We start from the raw sequence: 20,888 nt of genomic DNA on the forward strand, positions 1-20,888 counted from the left end.
AGAAGAAGAATGGATGTACTCACGTAGCTGAAAGTTTGAAAGAAGTAGAGGAGAAAGGTGTGAAGTTAGGCAAATAGAGCAACATGGAAATCAAAGTACCTAAAAAGATAGAAACAACTGAACACAGGTAAGAAAAATTACTGAGAAAAACCAGAAAAACCCAGGCATTTGTTTAAGATAAACAATATTAGGTGCAGGGTCAAATTAAAACAGGGAAATAGAAAGACAAGAGAAGTTGAAGATCTAAGAGGGTGAGAGAAACTGAAATGTTGAGAAGAACATAGCATATTGGGAAAACCAAGGGGATGTGGGCAATTCAGGTGAGGGGAATGGCTCCACCCACAGTAGGAGGTGTGAGTGACTCAGGAGAGAAGAGTTGATGAACAAGTGTGGGTGGGAGCTCAGAACTGGAAAATGCGAGCAGCCGAAAAGCGGGTAATAAGTGAAGAGAGCTAAACCACTATAGCCAGAAGAACCACAGAGAGGACATAAGCAGATACCTGAGAAAAACAGCTCTAGAAAGATGAAAGCAATTGGAAAGGGGGTGGGTGACAGATGAGACTGGCAGAGATACTAGAGCATCAATCAACATGGAAACATCCAGAAAATACACACATATGTAGAAAAAACAGGAACAAAAGCCAAAAAAAACTCTTCTTGATCCTGCAAACCTTTTCAGTTATTGCCCCATCTCTTTCCACTTATAGCAAAACTCATAAAACAATTCTATGTGTTTTACTTCCTCACCTCCTGTTTTCTCAGATTACTAAAATTGGTTTTGTCAAGATCACCAATGACCTTCACATAGTCAAATCTGCTTCTTGATTGAGCTATCCACATACCTGACACAGCTGATGACTCCTTTCTTGTGACACTATTCTTTTGTCTTCTAAGACACCATTCTCTATTTTCCTTACTTTACTAGTTGTTTTTTTTTTTTTTTTTTAGCATCTTTCACTGGCTCCTCCTCTTATTTCTAAATGCTAATATGCTCTAGGCTCAGGTTTTCTCTATATTCACTTCCTAGGAGATCCTATCAGGCTTTAAGACTGACTATATACATATGTTGCCATTTCCTCCTCCAGGGGGGTCTTCCCAACCCAGGGATCGAACCCAGGTCTCTCGCATTGGAGGCAGACACTTTAACCTCTGAGCCACCAGGGAAGCCTATATACATAAGTGTACGCATCAATGATTCCTAATTTTAACTCAAACCTCCCCTCAGACATACTTCTATTTACCTACCGGACATCTCCTTTCGATATCTAACAACATAACAAACACCCCCAATTTACATGTGGGTTTTTTTTTTTTTTCCCTCTTTTTTAACTGCATCACTCGGCTTGCAAGATCTTAATTCCCTGACCAGGGACTGAACCCGGGGCAGGGGGGAGCGGGGTGGTGGGCCCTAGCAATGAAAGCACCAAGCCCTAACCACTGGACTGCCTAGGAATTCCCATCCCAATTTATACATTTAAACCAGAGGCCCTCAAACCTCCTTTTCCAGAGTTTCCTCATTACTACTATTTTATCTATTTGCTAAAGTCAAAAAACTTGAAGTTCTGTTTGATGTTTCTATTTTTCTCATACACCACTATCCAAATCAATAGCTAATCGGCTGGTTCTACCTTTAAAACATCCCAAATCCAAGCATTTGTCATATTTTCTACCATTACCACTTAATTAAGCCACCAATATTCCTCACCTGGATTACCACAAAATGCCCTTTATCAATCTTCACCCTTCTACCCTCGCCATTTACAGACAGTCCTCTCAGCAGCTACGCTGATCACTTTAAAATACAAATCATGCCCTTTTCCTGCTTAAATCTTCTAATGGATTCCTATTTAAATTAGAACCCCAAATCCTATAGGATCTAGACCCTTCAACTAGTCTAACTTAATTTTCTACTAGTCTTCCCCTGATTATTTTGCTCCTCCTCTTGTGATTCCTTGAACACACCAAATATGATCCTACCTCAAGGACTCTGCAGTCAGTATTAACACTGACTGGAATGTTCTTTCCTCAGACTTTAAAAGACCCACTCCCTGTTAACTGAATGAATAAATATATAGAGATAATTTGTTGCTATTAGAAAAGAGATTCTTCTTCTCTATAAAAAGAATTTCAATGATGAATCAGGAAGGACTTCGCTGGTGGTCCAGTGGTTAAGACTTCACATGTCCACTGCAGGAGGGATGGGTTCAATCCCTGGTTGGGGAACCAAGATCCCACATGACACAGCCAGAAAAAGAAAAGAATGAGTCAGGAAAACAAGTTTGCAGACTATCAGAATAGTTCAAAGGGAAGAGGGTGGTGGCTTGGACCAGGAAAACAGTAGGGATGAAATGAAGGGACATATTCTGGACATACTGTAGAAGAGTATGTAAGAACTGCTTATGAATTAGAAACAAGATGAGATAAAGGAATCACTAAAAGAATGACAAACAGGTTTCTGCATGAGCAAAGGTGCAGATGACATCATTTATTAAACTGCAGGGTGCTGACGCTGAGGTAGTAACAGGCTTGAGAATTTGAGAGGAATGGGGGAACAGGGAACCAAGAGTTCTATTTTCAGTATGTTAAATTGGAGATTCCCATTATATACTTAAACAGCTGGACACATGTCTATAGTTTAGGAAAGAAGTTAGGACTAAATATAATATTTGGGAATTCATCAGCATGTAACTGTACAGGGAACCACTGACCCAAACTGCCTGTTAAGGCCAGGCCCTATAGCAACCATCTGCATGGGTTATCTTACAACAGGAGTTCTTGGTCAAGAATGTGGAACTAACAAGCTACCACCAACCGGAAGAATTTGTGAAACATCAAAACGAGACAGGAGACATTAATCCGTATGTCCTACCAATCTCCCAGAATCCTTCTCACTGGAATCTATCCTGGACGAGCAATGAGAACAGCACCAGGAAGGACCCTGAGTCAGAATGATTGGCCAGAGACAACCTGGAAAGTAACCCTATTACCATAAAACCTGAGACCACGAGTCACACGACAGAGCAGTTCTCCTGAGTTCCCTTACTCTGCTGCTCTTTGCCCGAGTACCCCTTCCCAATGAAGTCTCTTGCTTTTTCAGCACATGTCTCCTCAGACAATTCGTTTCTGAGTGTTAGACAAGAGCCCACTCTTGGGCCCTGAAAGAGGTCCCTCTTCCTGCAACATAACCAATACTTAAAGCTGTGAGAGTGAATATCATCCAATAAGAGTCAGGCAAAAGTAGACTCATTAAAGGAGACTAAAGGATGGCCCATCAAAAAAGAGGTATGAGATTATGGTGTCATGAAAGCCAAGAGAGCAATGTTTTTAAAAAAAGAGGAAAACCAATTATTAATACATCAAATCTGCAGAGAAAGTATTGAGAACTAGAAAATAACCGTTCTGAAACTTTCCTGGTGGTCCAGTGACTAAGACTCTGTGCTCCCAACACAGGGGACCCTGGCCAGGAAACTAGAACCCACATGCCACAAGATATAAAGACAAAGATTCTGCATGTCACAACTAAAAAAAGAGAAGATCCCACATGCCATAAGATCAAAGACCTCCACGTGCCACCACAAAAATTTGGCACAGCTAAACAAATATTTTTTTAAAAAGTTATCTGGCAATATGGAGATTACTGGTGACCTTACAAGAGCAGTTTTAGTGAGGGGGAAAAAAAGAAAATCTAAACAGAGTAGGCTGGGGAGAAAAGGGGAAGCAATAAAGTGAAAACAATGAGTACACATAACTCTTAACAATTTTGGTATAAACAGAACAAAGAGTAGTAGCCAGAGGCTGAACTGGAGTAAAGGGAGAGTGTGTCTGTTTGTAGACTGGTGCAACCTGACCATGTTTATCTGCTGACGTAAATGATACCCTAAAGAGGGAGAAACTGAATGCAGGAGCAAAGACAGCTGAAAGGCAAAATGCCTGACTTGACAAAAGTGACTGATATTGGATCTAGGTTCCAAGAGGACTTAATTGACCTTAAAACAAATGATAAACAATTTACCCCTATCACAAAGGTGAAAACACTACAGATATATATGCAGGGTAGTTTGGTAGATTTAATGATTGGAAATGAGGACTTTTCATCTGATTCCTTCTATTTTCTCAAGAAAACACAAGGCAAGATCATCCATCAATTGAACAGAGTACATTTTAAGTTTAAGAGAAGGTGTGAAATAGTCATTGTAGAAAAGGCTCAGTAAATGTAGTAAATGATTTACTATTTCTAAAGAAAAATTAATTCCTTTGTTGGGAACAATTAAATCATACTAAGGATAATTAGTAACACTAGGAGTACACAAAAGTAGTATACAGAAAAGATCTTAATGACCTGGATAACCACGATGGTGTGCTCATTCACCTAGAGCCAGACATCCTGGAGTGCAAAGTCAAGTGCGCTGTAGGAAGCATCACTACAAACAAAGCTAGTGGAGGTGATGGAACTCCAGCTGAGCTATTTCAGATTCTAAAAGATGATGCTGTTAAAGTGTTGCATTCAATATGCCAGCAAATTTGGAAAACTCAGCAGTGGCCACAGGACTGGAAAAGGTCAGTTTTCATTCTGGTCCCAAAGAAGGGCTATGCCAAAGAATGTTCAACACGCGGCACAACTGCACTCATTTCACACGCTAGCAAAGTAATGCTCAAGGTTCTCCAAGATAGGCTTCCAACAGTATATGAACCAAGAACTTCTAGATGTTCAAGCTGGATTTAGAAAATGCAGAGGAACCAGAGACAAATTGCCAAATCAGCTGGATAATAGAAAAAGCAAGAGAATTCCAGAAAAACATCTACTTCTGCTTCACTGACTACACTAAAGCCTTTGTGTGGATCACAACAAACTGGAAAATTCCTTAAAGAAATGGGAATACCGGACCATCTTACCTGCCTCCTGAGAGACCTGTATGCAGGTCAAGGAACAACAGTTAGAACCAGACATGGAACAATGAACTGGTTCAAAACTGGGAAAAGAGTAGTTCAAGGCTGTATATTGTCACCCTGCTTATTTAACTTATATGCCGAGTATATCATGTGAAATGCAGGCCTGGATGAAACACAAGCTGGAATCAAGATTGCCAGGAGAAATATCAATAACTTCAGATATGCAGATGACACCACCCTTATGGCAGAAAGTGAAGAGGAACTAAAGAACCTCTTGATGAAAGCGGAAGAGGAGAGTGAAAAAGCTGGTTTAAAACTCAGCATTCAAAAAACGAAGATCATGGCATCTGGCCCCATCACTTCATGGCAAACAGATGGGGAAACAATGGAAACAGTGACAGACTTCATTTTCCTGGGCTCCAAAATCACTGCAGATGGTGACTGCAGCCATGAAATTAAAAGATGCTTACTCCTTGGAAGAAAAGCTATGATAAACTCCGCATACTAAAAAGCAGAGACATTACTTTGCCAACAAAGGTCTGTATAGTCAAAGTTATGGTTTTTCCAGTAATCATGTACGGATGTGAGAGTTGGACCATAAAGAAAGCTAAGTGCTGAAGAATTGATGCTTTTGAACTGTGGTGTTGGAGAAGACTCTTGAGAGTCCCTTGGACTGCGAGGAGATCAAATCAGTCAATCCTAAAGGAAATTAGTCCTGAATATTCATTGGAAGGACTGATGCTGAAGCTCCAATACTTTGGCCACCTGATGTGAAGAACTGACTCATAGGAAAAGACCCTGATGCTGGGAAAGACTGAAGGCAGGAGAAAGGGACGACAGAGGATAAGATGGTTGGATGGCATCACCGACTCAATGGACATGAGTTTGAGCAAGCTCTGGGAGATGGTGAAGGACAGGGAAGCCTGGCATGCTGCAGTTCATGGGGTCGCAAAGAGTCGGACACAACTGAGCAACTGAACACCACCACTAGGAAACCGAGCTGAGTGCCTTGTGGATAACTTCCCTTAAAGATAAGGATCAGTACAAAACCAAGTCAGACAATCTGGGATATACTGGGTTGTACCTAATACAAATTCTTAACTTAAGTTCTTACTTATGACCTTAATAATACTGTTAGCTATATTATTTTTTTACATTGCCTGTTTTACAAGATTGTCATTTCTTGCATTTACCATTGTGTGACTGAGTCTCCAACAAAAATTTATAGTTCTATATGAGGTCAATGACTATAACAGTGGAACTCTTATGAGAAGAAGCTACAAGAGGGAATCTTTTCCTAGACCGTAAGAGCCTAGTAATTAATACAAGTGGTATAGAAATTTATGGCTACTGTTAATAAGGCCTAGTCTAATAATAGCTCACTGAGCAGCCTAGCAACAAAATTTCACCAGACCCAGGAATGAGCATTCTGAGCACCATGGGATGAAATGGTTATGAAAGGGCCCTTTTTATGACCATAAAATTAATGACCATAAAGGGGCCCTGACAACTGGAGACTGGCACTTGCCACCTACTGCTGTAGGTTGGTGGCAAGGATTAAATCATGAGCTGCTGCAGCTGCTGACCTTTAACACTCCCTAAAAGAGGTTCAGGGTGGAGATCAGTAATGAGGCACTCACTCTGTGCTCTGGGAAAAACTGACAAAACAGGTCTTCAGATAGATATTTTCAGGAGATTTTATGAGCCCAAATTCTTGCATCTTCTCATACCTAGAGAGGTACTAACATCATTAATGGCAGCATTTGCTTTGACTATTAAGGAGAAAACCACAATTAAAAGTCAAAATGGAGTAACTATGCTTCAGACATCCAAGGCAATACTAAGTGACACTTAGTACTGGGTGTGATTTCAGACAAGCCCTTATATTGTTGGGAACTTAAGTTTTCTGAGCGGTATCAGTCTTGAGATGCCACCAGCCATTCTCAAAACAGTGTCTGCTAACAGCTGGCAACTACAACCTTACTTTTTAAAAGTCTCCTCTTGTAACTATTACATTTTTAGATACTAAAATTGTTTTACAAAATAACAAAAAGAAGACATGTATGATGATCAACAGCTTATATTATTTATGTGTTAATATCACATCCAAGGTTAAAACCTAGTTAGATTAAACTAGACAACTGGCTACCTGGTTACAAGTCTCCCCAAAGCACTAGGTCCAAACTGGGTTTCAGGCTTATTTTCCTGAGAAGAAATGAGATCTGTTTTGTCTATTAATGTCAGGTTGTCCAACCAACTGAGTCGATAACACCCACATCAAATCACACTGGGCTAACAGAAGCAGACATCAAAAATATGTAAGATCACGCCAAATGGCTCCATCCCTTCTGACAGGGTAATCCCAGTACTGACTCTATATGGACCAGGATCAAAACTGCTACCATATATAACCTGGTTCTTACTCCTGCTTGGGCCCTGGTTATAATAGTTCATTTATTGGTTTTTGGCCCCTGCCTTTTTAATCTACTTGTTAAGTTTGTCTCTTCCAGATTACAGTAGTTTCATATCAAGATAATGGCGATGCGGAGATACCAGTCACTCCTCAGAACAGATCCTGCTGGTGTAACAAGAGAGGTCATCCTGGGCCCCTTATTGAGACAGGGTGAGAGCTCTGCGACCCCAACTAGGTAGGCTTACAAGCCCCATGCCAGCCCAAAAGACAGACCTTCACCCTTTATCCTCCCAATAAAGATTTCTTGGGGTTCACATCTCTCAGGGGGGATTTGAGACAGGAGATAGATGTGCCCCGGGCTGAGCAGCTGGAGTTTGTCCCCTGTGGACAGATACTCCAAGACGAAAATAACAGCAGAAGTGAGGAGGACCTGAGCCCTGCCCAGATAGAAACCACATATTTCTCATTCTTGAGGTCAAGGAGACATTCCCAACAACACATGCACAGAAAGGCTCCTAAGGGGCCAAAAAAAAGGGGGAACCACCCCATGGTAGATGATGTCAACCTGCCCATAGGCCTCTTCACTAGAATTCACCTTGGCTGCGAAATGTGCGCTCACACAGGGGAGGACCTTGAGTTAAATCAAATACAGGCTCAGAACCAGGCAAAGTAATATGACTGGCCAGAGGAAACCTGGAAGGAATGCCCCATATAAGTGATTCAAACTACCTCCAGGGCATGATTCTCTGAGGCTGCTCATGTGAGTCTATTCATACATATTCTTTTTCTTTCAAATAAACACTTAACATGTTTCACGATTTTCTGTCTCTGTGGAAATTAATTTCTACAAAACCAATGGGCCAGGGCCTTGTCAGTGACCACTGGCCCTGATGGTCTAGAGTCTAGGATTCGGTGCTCTATTGCAGCCTGACTTCCGTCTCTGGCCAGGGAGCCAAAATCCTGCTTCAAGCCACTGCAGGCCAAGATTGCCCAAGATCACTTTCATAATCAGAGTTATCTTTAGCCATATAAAAGTAGAAACAATTTAAAAGACCATCAACAGTGCTTCAGTTAAATAAGCTAGAGAATATAAACTCAATTGAATACTATTAAGTAATTAAAAATAATGAAAGTGAAAGTGAAGTCGCCCAGTCATGTCCGACTCTTCACGACCCCATGGACTGCAGCCCATCAGGCTCCTCCGTCCATAGCATTTTCCAGGCAAGAGTACTGGAGTGGGGTGCCATTGCCTTCTCCAAAAAATAATGAAACAAAAGTATATATATCTTAACATATCTGCAGGTGGCGCAGTGGTAAAGAATCCATCTGCCAACGCAGGAGACACTGGTTTGTTTCCTGGGTTGGGAAGATCCGTGGGAGAAGGCAACCCACGCCAGTATTCTTGTCTGGGAAATACCATGGACAGAGGAGCCTGGAGGGCTACAGTTCATGGGGCCACAAGAGTTGGACATGACTTAGCAACTAAAAAAACAGCAACAAAAATATCACAAAATAAATACTTGATTTGTATAATAGTCAAAATAAAATTCTATTGATGTATTAAAATATTTATGTGAGTGTATTTGTATACACACAGAGGTTTTTTTTCCATAAACACACAAAAAAGCCTGGAAGAAATACACAACAAACTCTTGGGAAGCAGGGGTAATGAGAGGCACAGGACCTCACTACACATCCGCCAAAGTAAAACCTACTTCGGGAAGAGAGATAAATCAGGAGTTTGGGATTAGCAGATACATAGTAATATATATAAGATAAGCAAGAGTGAACAGGCAACAATATTCTATATCTTGTAATAACCTATAATGGAAAATTATCTTAAAAAATACACACATATCACTGAATCACTTTTCTGTATACCTGAAACTAATGCAATATTGTGAATCAACTATACTGCAATAAAAAAAGGAAAAAAATAAAAAAATACACACATATCACTGAATCACTTTTCTGTATACCTGAAACTAATGCAATATTGTGAATCAACTATACTGCAATAAAAAAAGGAAAATAAAAAAAGGATAAACCAAAATGTATATAGAAAAGTCTATGTCCTAAACACAAATAGTTAAAACACCATAATTCAAAGATTCATACACAGACTTTCATCATGGTACATTTTAATGAAAAACTAAAAGCAAGGCTAAATATAAGAAAATGATGCAATCATTAAAAATGTTCATAAAAGGTTAGGTGTTTTAAGTAGAAAATATTTCAGACAAAGAAGTACAAAGATTTAAAAAACACCCATGTACATATAAACAATAGAATATTACTCAGCCATTAAAAAGAATCCATTTGAATCAGTTCTAATGAGGTGGATGAAACTGGAACCTATTATACAGAGTGAGGTAGGTCAGAAAGAAAAACACCAATATAGTATACTAACCCATATATATGGAATTTAGAAAGATGGTAACGATGACCCTATATGCAAGAGAGACACAAGATGAGAGACACAGATGTAAAGAACAGTCTTTTGGACTCTGAGGGAGAAGGCGAGGGTGGGATGATTTGAGGGAGTAGTGTTGAAACGTGAAGCAGATCGCCGGTCCAGGTTCAGTGCATAAGACAGGGTGCTCAGGGCTGGTTCACTAGGATGACTCTGGGGGATGGGATCGGGAGGGAGGTGGGCGAGGGGTTCTGGATGCGGAACACATGTGCAGCCGTGGCTGACTCATGTCAATGTATGACAAAAACCACTACAATATTGTAAAGTAATTAGCCTCCAGTTAAATAAATTAATAAAATAAAAAGCACCCATGTACCAAACACCCAGACTAAGAATTTAATATAGTTTTTAATAACACAGGACTAGATGATAATGTTAGATGGAAGAAAAGCTCAGAATACAAAATTAAGAGTATGATTTCAGCTACTTAAGACAGTACGTAAAGGAGAAGAAACACATGAAAATGTCAACAATGGCTATCACTCACTGACTGTACATGAGTGACTTTCATATCTCATATTTTTCCACTGCCAAGTTTTCTACAATGAGCTATCACTTTTATCATTATAAAAATTTTATTAAAAAAATGTTTCTGGAGTAGGAAATGGCAACCCACTCCAGTATTTTTGCCTGGAAAATCCCATGGACAGAGGAGCCTGGTAAGCTACAGTCCATGGGGTTGCAGAGTTGGACGTAACTGAGCACGCACATACAAAACAGAATCAGACTCACAGACAGAGAACAGACTTGTGGTTGTCAAGGAGACGAGGGGAGGCGGAGGGATGGACTGGGAGTTTGGAGTTAGCAGATGCAAACTATTACATTTAACATGGATACACAACAGGGTCCAACTCTATAGTACAGGGAGCTATATTCAATATCCTGTAATAAACCATGATGGAAAAGAATATGAAAAAGAATATATATAACTGAATCACTTTGCTATGCAGAAATTAACACAATTAACACAAATTAACACAATCAAATCAACTATACTTCAATAAAATTAAAAAACAAAAGAAAAAAAAGATGTTTCACTGGCATCATTACCTTGGGATCATGAACAAATGTATTTCCTTTGGTTCCAGGAGGAAAATCTCCAGTACAAATATATTTTAGACATTCAATGATAGTCTAAAGAAATAGAAAATTATATTATTTACTTATTAGAAAACTGCAGAATTTAACCATAAAATGTTAATTCATTATAAATGTTTATAAAAAAGACTATAAAATATATGATTAGGTAAATTTTGATATTATAAAACGTGATGTATAAATATAGAAAAGCTATATAATTAAGAAGGTATACTGAAATAAAAAATAATTATTATTTTGGGAGGAAATTTTTCTATTTCTAATTAAAATTAAACTAAGTTTTTAATAACAATGGCTTAAACAGCTCACCATAGCTGATTATACTATATTGTATAAATGAAATTTATTGAGAGTGAAACTTAAATGTTTTCACACACACACAAGGATAAAAAGTGAGGCTGATACCCTGCAGGGCCCTGTGGGGCTCCTGGGCACAAGGACTTTCTGTGTTCCCCATTTCTTTGACTATAGGAAGCAGCCTTCATTCACCCTCCATGACCTTCCCTGAGTTCCAAAGGGCAGATTCAAGCAATAAAGTTATTTAGGGGAGGGAGGGGAGGAGACCAGAGAGAGACAGTCAAGAGCAGCCTTGGGTCAAGGTCCTGTTTCCCTACCAACAGATACACACACTATCACAATATCTTTGAGCTACTCTGCAGATACGGACGGAGAAGGCCCTGGCACCCCACTCCAGTACTCTTGCCTGGAAAATTCCATGGACGGAGGAGCCTGGTGGGCTGCAGTCCATGGGGTCGCAAAGAGTTGGACACGACTGAGCGACTTCACTTTCACTTCTCACTTTCATGCATTGGAGAAGGAAATGGCAACCCACTCCAGTGTTCTTGCCTGGAGACTCCCATGGACAGAGGAGCATGGTGGGCTACCGTCTATGGGGTCGCACAGAGTTGGACACAACTGAATCGACTTAGCAGCAGCAGCAGCAGCAATACCGAAACCCCTCCAGGTGGGATGCTGCCCAGGACATGCAGACCCCAGAGTAATTACACCTGAGGGTTGATGATGTTGACTCCTACTTCCTCACTATCAGAAGAATGGCCAGGAGCTAATCATGCTGTTACTATAAAACTTGTCACTATATTCCCCAGTTGGGGACACATGGTTTGGAGGGCATGAGCCCACTGTGTCCCCCTTTCCATGGCAAAGCAATAAAGCTACCCTTTTCTACTTCACCCAAAACTGTCTCCAGGATTTAATTTGGCAACGTTGTACAGAGAAGCTGAGCTTTCTGGTTCAAGGTGATAGATGTGTTAACTAACTAAAAGAAGAGAAACCTTTTGGGGAACACATGTTTGTCAAATCACCATGATGTATACTTTAAATAGCCTACAATGTATATGCCATTATACTCCAACAAAGCTGAATTTTTTTTAAAGTTGAAACAAAACAAATGGCTAGTATCAACCTTATTATGTGACAGGTACTGTACTAACCACTTTTACATACATTAAGCATTTAATTCTCACATTAACCCTAGGCCATAGAAACTATTTTTAACATCCATTTTATAAATGAGAAAACTAAGGCAAAGAACATTTAGGTCACTTTTGCCCAGTCACACAATAAATGGAGAAGCAAAAAAAAAAAAAATTCTGTATTCAAGCAGCTAGGGCTCATAAACACTAAACATACTAACCTCTCTATCAGTACCACTTAATATAGTGCTTAGGTACATAAAAAAGCATCAGTAAATAATCTTTCTACATAAATAAAGAAGAGTCTGGCATTTAACTCAACACCAAACCTTGTCTTTCTCTATGCTTTCCACTTCCTCTTCTCCCTGTTACAATGATACCACCTTGCTTTTCTCAAACCACCCTTTCAGACCAGAGATCCTCTTGGCTACACTTCTTTCATAATTGCATACCATTCCAGGGCTCAACTCAAATTTCTAAATATTTCCAGGGTTTTAAAAAGTCACAGTATATATGCTGTGCTTAACCTTTATTTGAACTAGGTAAGAGCATCCCAACAATAAAATGGTTTCCCAATTTAACCAAGCCCCAATGGATGTTTCATTTTAAAACTGTTATTTACCTAGTCATTATGCTTAGTCGGGATAGTCGGTTTTCTTAAAGTCATACATTTATATTTATATTTTATAACAACAACAACAACAAAATCCCGAACGGGGACAACTACCAGGAAATAAATGCTATGCCATGAGAATAAAGAGAATTAAGAAAACATGAATATAGAAGAAAAAAAAAAAAAAAGTTCCTGTGGGGCTCTGAGCTCCGTAAGCTCACGCAGTTAGCTCCCGGCCTCTCGGGATTCTCAAAAAAACCTTGTCTACTGTACAGCAGTGGACAAAAGTCTGGTCGGCGCCTCAGGTGACAGACACCTGAAGGCCACACGAAGCCATGCTCCTGGGCACGGAAGTCAGCTGACGACGCAGGTGTACCCTGGGGCCCCAGGAGCTGAGTCATACTGACTCCTCTCACCCTAGAGTTCTGAACTCTGCAGATATTCTACTCCAGATTTGTAACACGTGGCGACCCATAAACTGAAGGCGGCTCCTTAGAGGACTTACCGTTTTCCCCGCCCCATTGGGTCCAACCAAAATTGTAAGGGGACTGAAGAAAGTGATAATTTGTTTATCTTTATCCTCTATTCCAAAACTCCGCACGCCCTGAATGCTCATCTTTTCGATCCGGGACATGTTTGCAAACGTTTCGTTTCTCAACAGCTGGGGTCTAGATCCCGGGGCCCACCAAAGTTTAGCAGCGAGGCCGGAGCACAGCAAGAACGGGTCGTAAGGACTCCAGCGTCTTGGAAGGGTCCAGGTGGGACCGTCCCTCCCACAGTGGCTTTCTTCCCTGCTGAAGGACGAGAGCGGGGGTGGGGGCCAGCCCGGGGCTGCCTACGACACACGCGGGCAGTACCCCAGGCCCAGGGAGCCCGAGACGGAGGAACTCACAGACTCCCGCCTTGGCTACGCCGCGGGTCAGGTGGGTTGCTGCGCCGGCGCGCGTTTACGCCGCAGGCGCGGGGCAGGCCGGGAAGTCGGAAGCTAGGTGCGCGCGCAGGTTTACAGTCTGAGGCGGTTGCGTGCCAGGTCTTGAAAGCGGCTTGTGTCTCCTAGCTGCTGACCGAGGGAGGAGGGGCGAGAGGGAGGGGAGGGGAGGGGAGGGGAGGGGCAGGGGTGAGGTTCTTAGTTCAGTTCAGTCGCTCAGTCGTGTCTAACTCTTTGCGACCCCATGGACCGCAGCAGGCCAGGCTTCCCTGTCCATCACCAACTCCCGGAGCTTGCTCAAACTCATGTCCGTCGAGTGGGTGATGCCATCCAGCCATCTCATCCTCTGTCGTCCCCTTCTCCTCCTGCACTCAATCTTTCCCAGCGTCAGGGTCGTTTCTAATGAGTCAGTTCTTCGCCTTAGGTGGCCGAACTATTGGAGTTTCAGCTTCAGCATCAGTCCTTCCAATGAATAGTCGGGGCTGATTTCCTTTAGGATTGACTGGTTTGATCTTGCAGTCCAAGGGACTCTCAAGAGTCTTCTCCAACACCACAGTTCATAAGCATCAATTCTTTGGGCTCAGCTTTCTTTATAGTCCAACTCTCACATCCATATATGACTACTGGGAAAACCATAACTTTGACTAGATGGACCTTTGTTGACAAGTAATATCTTTGCTTTTTAATACGCTGTGTTTATCATAGTTTTTCTTCCAAGGAGCAAGCGTCCTTTAATTTCAAGCCTGCAGTCACCATCTGCAGTGATTTTGGAGCCCCCCAAAATAGTCTCTCACTGTTTCTATTGTTTCCCCATCTATCTGCCATGAAGTGATGGGACCGGATGCCATGATCTTAGTTTTTTGAATGTTGAGTTTTAAGACAACTTTTTCACTCTCCTCTTTCACTTTCATCAAGAGGCTCTTTAGTTCTTCTTTGCTTTCTGCCATAAGGGTGGTGTTATCTGCGTATCTGAAATTATTGATGTTTCTCCCAGCAATCTTGATTCCAGCTTCAGCTTCATCCAGCCTGACATTTCATATGCCATACTCTGCATATAAGTTAAATAAGCAGAGTGACAATACACAGCCTTGACATACTTGTTTCCAGATTTGGAACTTGTCTGTTTTTTCATGTCTGGCTCTAACTGTTGCTTCTTGACCTGCACACAGATTTCTCAGGAGGCAGGTCAGGTGGTCTGGTATTCCCATCTCTTGAAGAATTTTCCACATTTTGTTGTGATCCACATAGTCAAAGGCTTTGGGGTAGTTAATAAAGCAGAAGTAGATGTTTTTCTGGACTTCTCTTGCTTTTTCGATGATCGTATAGATGTTGGCCCTTAGATCTCTGGTTCCTCTGCCTTTTCTAAATCCAGCTTGAACATCTGGAAATTCACAGTTTGTGTACTGTTGATGCCTGGCTTGGAGAATTTTTAGCATTACTTTGCTAGCTAGTGTGAGATGAGTGCAATTGTGTGGCAGTTTGAACATTCTTTGACATTGCCTTTCTTTGGGATTGAAATGAAAACTGACTTTTGCCAGTCCTGCCCACTGCTGGGTTTTCCAAATTTGCTGGCATATTGAGTATAGTGCTTTAACAGCATCATTTTTTAGGATTTGAAATAGCTCAGCTGGAATTTCATCACCTCCACTGGCTTTGTTTGTCGTGCTGCTTCCTAAGGCCCACTTGACTTTGCATTCCAGGATATCTGGCTCTAGGTGAGTGATCACACCATTGTAGTTATCTGGGTCATGAAGATCTTTTCTGTAGAGTTCTTCTGTGTATTCTTGCTACCTCTTCTTAGTATCTTCTGCTTCTGTTAGGTCCATACCATTTCTGTCCATTTTGTGCTCATCTTTGCATGAAATGTTCCCTTGGTATGTCTAATTTTCTTGTGATCTCTGGTCTTTCCCATTATATTGGTTTCCTCTATTTATTTGCATTGATCATTAAGGAAGACTTTCTTATCTCCCCATGCTATTCTTTGTAACTCTGCATTCAAATGGGTATATCTTTCCTTTTCTCCTTTGCCTTTAGCGTCTCTTCTTTTCTCAGCTATTTGTAAGGCCTCTTCAAACAACCATTTTGCCTTTTTGCATTTCTTTTTCTTGGGGATGGTCTTGATCACTGCCTCCTGTACAATGTCACGAACCTCTGTCCATAGTTCTTCAGGCACTCTATCAGATCTAATCCCTTGAATCTATTTGTCACTTCCATAAGCCTCTTGTCCTTATCCATGAGGGCAGACAGAATGAAAACCACAATCACAGAAAACTAATCAAACTGATCACATGGACTACAGCCTTGTGTAACTCAATGAAACTATGAGCCATGCCATTTGGGGCCACCCAAGACAGACGGGTCATGGTGGAGAGTTCTGACAAAATGTGGTCCCCTGGAGAAGGGAATGGCAAACCACTTCAATATTTTTGCCTTGAGAACCCCATGAACAGTATGAAAAGGCAAAAAGATAGGACACCGAAAGATGAACTCCCCAGGTTTGTAAGAGCCCAATATGCTACTGAGAAGAGTGGAGCAATAATTCCAGAAAGAATGAAGAGATGGAAGCAAAGTGAAAATAGTGCCCAGTTGTGGATGTTACTGGTGATGGAAGTAAAGTCCGATGCTGTGAAGAACAATATTGCTGAGGAACCTGGAATGTTAGGTCCATGAATCAAGGCAAATTGGAAGTGGTCAAACAGGATATAGCAAGAGTAAACCCTGACATTTTAGGAATCAGTGAACTAAAATGGACTGGAATGGGTGAATGGAATGGATGACCATTATATCTACTCCTGTGGGCAAGCATCCCTTAGAGGAAATGGAGTAGCCCTCATAGTCAACAAAAGGGTCAGAGGTACAGTACTTGGGTGCAGTCTCAAAAATGACAGAATGGTCTCTGTCCATTTCCAAGGCAAACCATTCAATATCATAGTAATCCAAGGCTAAGCCCCAACCAGTAATGCTGAAGAAGCTGTAGTTGAACAGTTCTATGAAGAACTACAAGACCTTCTAGAACTAACACCCAAAAAAAGATGTCCTTTTCATCATAGGGGAGTGGAATGCAAAAGTAGGAAGTTGAGAGATACCTGGAGTAACAGGCAAATTTACCCTTGGACTACAAAATGAAGCAGGGCAAAGGCTAACAGAGTTCTGCTAAGAGACTGCACTGGTCATAGCAAACACCCTCTTCCAACAACACAGGAGAAGACACGACACATATACATCAACAGATGGTCAATACTGAAATCAGATTGATTATATTTGGAGCCATTGGAGAAGCTCTATACAGTCAGCAGAAATAAGACCAGAAGCTGACTGTGGCTCAGATCATGAACTCCTTATTGCCAAATTCAGACTTAAATTGAAGAAAGTAGGGAAAACCACTAGAGCATTCAGGTATGACCTAAATCAGATCCCTTACAATTATTCAGAGGCAGCACTGAGAGACACTAACACTAAGGGATGCGAAGACTTGAGATGGCCAGGGATTCCCAAAGTGTGATCGTGTGATCTCGGGACACCTGGAGTGGAATGGAGGGTATGGTGTCCATTCTGGTCAAAGCTGTTTTTCTAACGAAACTAAGATGTTATTTGCTTACTTTTGCCTGGAGAGTCCCATGGACCGAGGAGCCTGGTGGGCTGCAGTCCATGGGGTCGCTAGAGTCAGACACGACTGAGCGACTTCACTTTCACTTTTCACTTTCATGCATTGGAGAAGGAAATGGCAACCCACTCCAGTGTTCTTGCCTGGAGAATCCCAGGGACAGGGAAGCCTGGTTGGCTGCCGTCTATGGGGTCGCACAGAGTCGGACACGACTGAAGCAACTTAGCAGCAGCAGCCGCCGTGCACTCTCAGTGGCTATTAATGTACTGTGTTTTAGTAATCACGTGATGTCAGAGACACCATCGAAATGATGGTTGATGGACTGTAGGCAGGTATGTTCTTGTGACTTTTTTAAAACTCAGATTTAGCTCCTAATTGAGTAAATATTAATAATTATAACTCACATAAAAGCTCTTTTGGATCCTCAGTAGTTTCTACAAGAGCAGACAGGAATTTAATACCAAAAAATTGTAAACTACTATTGTAGACCAAAAGCTGTTATAAGACTCTGTGTGTTTCCACTCAGTCACTCAGTTGTGTCCCATTCTGTGATCCCATGAACTGTATCCTGCCAAGCTCCACTTTGCATGGAATTTTCCAGGCAAGAATACTGGAGTGGGTTGCCATTTCCTTCTCCAGGGGATCTTCCAGACCCATGGATCAAAACCTATGTCTCCTGCAACTCCTGCACTGGCAGGCAAATTCTTTACTATTGAGCCACCTGGGAAGCCCATGTTATAAGACTATAAAATTACACAAATATGTGTAAAGGAAATCCACTTTTATAAGCAAAACTAATTGGTGGTGTTTGGGCGGGGGCTCTGAAGTGCTCTGGTACCATAGTCCTTTATGTCTCAGCACAAAGAAGAATTCATCCAGAGCTAAGTGATAAGAAGTGATTTATTAGAATAGGACACTTGTGAGGCTTACATGCTGGCGAGTGAGCGATGCTGCACCCTGAGAATTTACTGGACTACAGTTTTATAATCAAAGGAAAAATGCGGAAGGGAAGAAAGGCTTCTTTGTCTTTCTTGAGTAGATGTCATGCTTCCATCATCGGTTCCTTCTCCAGATTGAGGAGGGGAGTTTTCTTGTCCCTACTGGGTCAAGCTAGTTCCACAAATTATTGTTGTCTGTATGTGCAGAGAGCATGTTGTAGGGAATCTTTAATTTTCTGAGCTCACTGGGCAGTTTGTGGGTCTCATGCCACAATTATTTCATTGTTTTGGGGCACGTCGCGTGCTTCTGCTGCATGGTTTTGTTGCTAAGCAAACGTGCTTGGTTTTGTGGTTAAGCAAACCTATTTTCTCAAGTAATCATTAACTTACGTACCTATCATTAGCATACATATTTTTTTCTACTTACCATCCCCTAGTGGGATTAGCAATGGCAACCCACTCCAGTGCTCTTGCCTGGAGAATCCCATGGACGGGGGAGCCTGATGGGCTGCAGTCCATGGGGTTGCTGGGAGCCAGACACGACTAAGCGACTTCACTTTCACCTTTAGCTCTCATGCGTTGGAGAAGGAAATGGCAACCCACTCCAGTGTTCTTGCCTGGAGGGTCCCAGGGACGGGAGAGCCTGTTGGGCTGCCGTCTGTGGGGTCGCACAGAGTCGGACACGACTGGAGTGACTTAGCAGCAGCAGTGGGATTAGATATTTAATTACCTACTTTGTACCTTCACTCTGTCCCTATCATAAGTACCACCACAAGAAAGGAATAGACACCTTTAGAATAAGAGGTTTTCATTGTTAACACTAGCAAGTGGGTACTCTTTTTGCCCCCTTCTGATGTCTATGTCAGAAGCTTTCTCTATCTCCTTTATACTTTAATAAAACTTTATTACACACAAAAAAAATAAAATAAAATAAGAGGTTTTGTTATGCAGGATGAATACTGTACATCATCATGGGTATTTTTAACAACACTATATTATATACTTAAAAATTTGCCTAGATGGTAGATCTTGTGTTAACTGTTCTTATCACAAAAAATATATATAATAGAAAATAAGATGAGAAGAAACTTTTGGAGGTGATGGATATATCAATGGCATTGAACATTTGGACAACCAGACATTATATGTCTCCTGCTGTGGTCTTAATATAAAGTAGCCCACATTACCTTTTATGAAGTTAGATTAAGACAAAATTTAACTTGAATCTTTAGCACCTTTAGATTAAGCTTCCTGTTTATAAGAAGTATTAATAATAACATGAGGATGAAAAAGGCAAATCTGGAAGGCAGAATGTGTTACAAGACATTGCCCCAGACTCTCCGATTAGTGTCATTAAAATAAGGAGTTTTGTAGATTCTATAAGACTGTGGAAAACTTTAGCCAAAAAAAATAATCAGAGAAGTAAAAATAGGCAGAAACAAAGAAAAACAACAAAGGAGACCAAATAATAATGTGGTCATTAAACATAGTTGAGGACCTTCAATTTCTTCTCAAGGGCCGTAGATAATACTCTGAGCCATATCCTGTGAGCTGTCTTACACAAATATGGAAACCTCCACCAGGTGGAAGACGTTAACTACATGATGATCAGACCATAGTCGTGACGTAAGGTGCCTCAATTCCGAGAATTAGTCTCAAGGAAATGGGAAAAACTGACCATGGAACTGAAGATTAACTGTATCCAAAACAATCAAAATGATGCTGGTCAGACTACCAGTGATTTCAACATGGATGCCAGAGCTGACTGTGCTGTTTCTGCATGGTGCCCCTCCCTCTGCCTATAACAGTGCTTGCCCCCTGATTGAGGGAAGGGGGAGGGGCAGCTTTTGGACAGAAATCCATCTTTCCTCCACCTCCGCTGCTCCTGTTGCTGGCATCCAAAATAGAGCAAGCCTTCTTTTCCACCACCCTGGCCTCTTTATTGGCTTTTGAGCAGTGAGCAGCCAGACCCCACTTTTGCTAATGGTAGGAACCTATAGAATCTATAAAACTAAGGTAACAACTGTAGGAGGAGGGGTGGAAAGATTTGCAATAAAAATGATTAATTTTTAAAAAGACTAAAAAGTCAGATCAGTCAAGTTCCCAGTTCTCAGTAAGCTACTACTTAAAAATGTTTCTTCACTTATAATCAATGAAAGGGAAACTTTCATTATAAATAAAATACCGTGAAATACCTATTAGTGTACCTATTAGTAAATCTCTTTATAATACTTTCTGACAAAACCTTGTCTTTTTCTGATATTGATATCAGTGTGCCAGCTTGCTTTTATTTGTGTATTTGTTCTATTTATTTATTTATGGCTGTGCTGGGTCTTTGGTGCATTGCGCTGGGTTTCTTGAGTTCTGGTGAGTTTGCTCTCTAGTTGTGGTGTGCGGGCTTCTCATTATGGTGGTTTCTCTTGTTGCAGAGCACTGGCTCTAGGGCATGCTGGCTTAGTTACCCTTAGACATGTGGAATCTTCCTGGACCAGTTACCA

General features: G+C 41.3%; 1 protein-coding gene across 2 annotated transcripts in view; it reads right to left on the reverse strand.

Annotated features, from left to right (window-relative positions):
* RAD50 (RAD50 double strand break repair protein) overlaps positions 1-13,927 on the reverse strand; it is a 108,135-nt gene extending 94,208 nt beyond the window's left edge. Inside the window, exons 1-2 of one of the 2 annotated variants that reach the window (XM_055547866.1) lie at positions 13,426-13,926; positions 10,827-10,910 (exon numbers count right to left, since the gene is read on the reverse strand). In XM_055547866.1, coding sequence (XP_055403841.1) covers positions 10,827-10,910; positions 13,426-13,554 — 213 coding nt within the window. In that variant the 5' untranslated portion in view covers positions 13,555-13,926. Of the gene's footprint in view, positions 1-10,826; positions 10,911-13,425 lie in introns of both variants that reach the window. The other variant, XM_055547873.1, reaches the window with a different exon arrangement.
* Positions 13,928-20,888: the final 6,961 nt, after the last annotated feature.

The sequence above is a fragment of the Bubalus kerabau genome, chromosome 1, assembly GCF_029407905.1.
Source record: "Bubalus kerabau isolate K-KA32 ecotype Philippines breed swamp buffalo chromosome 1, PCC_UOA_SB_1v2, whole genome shotgun sequence".
In the NCBI taxonomy this organism is placed as follows: Eukaryota; Metazoa; Chordata; class Mammalia; order Artiodactyla; family Bovidae; genus Bubalus; species Bubalus kerabau.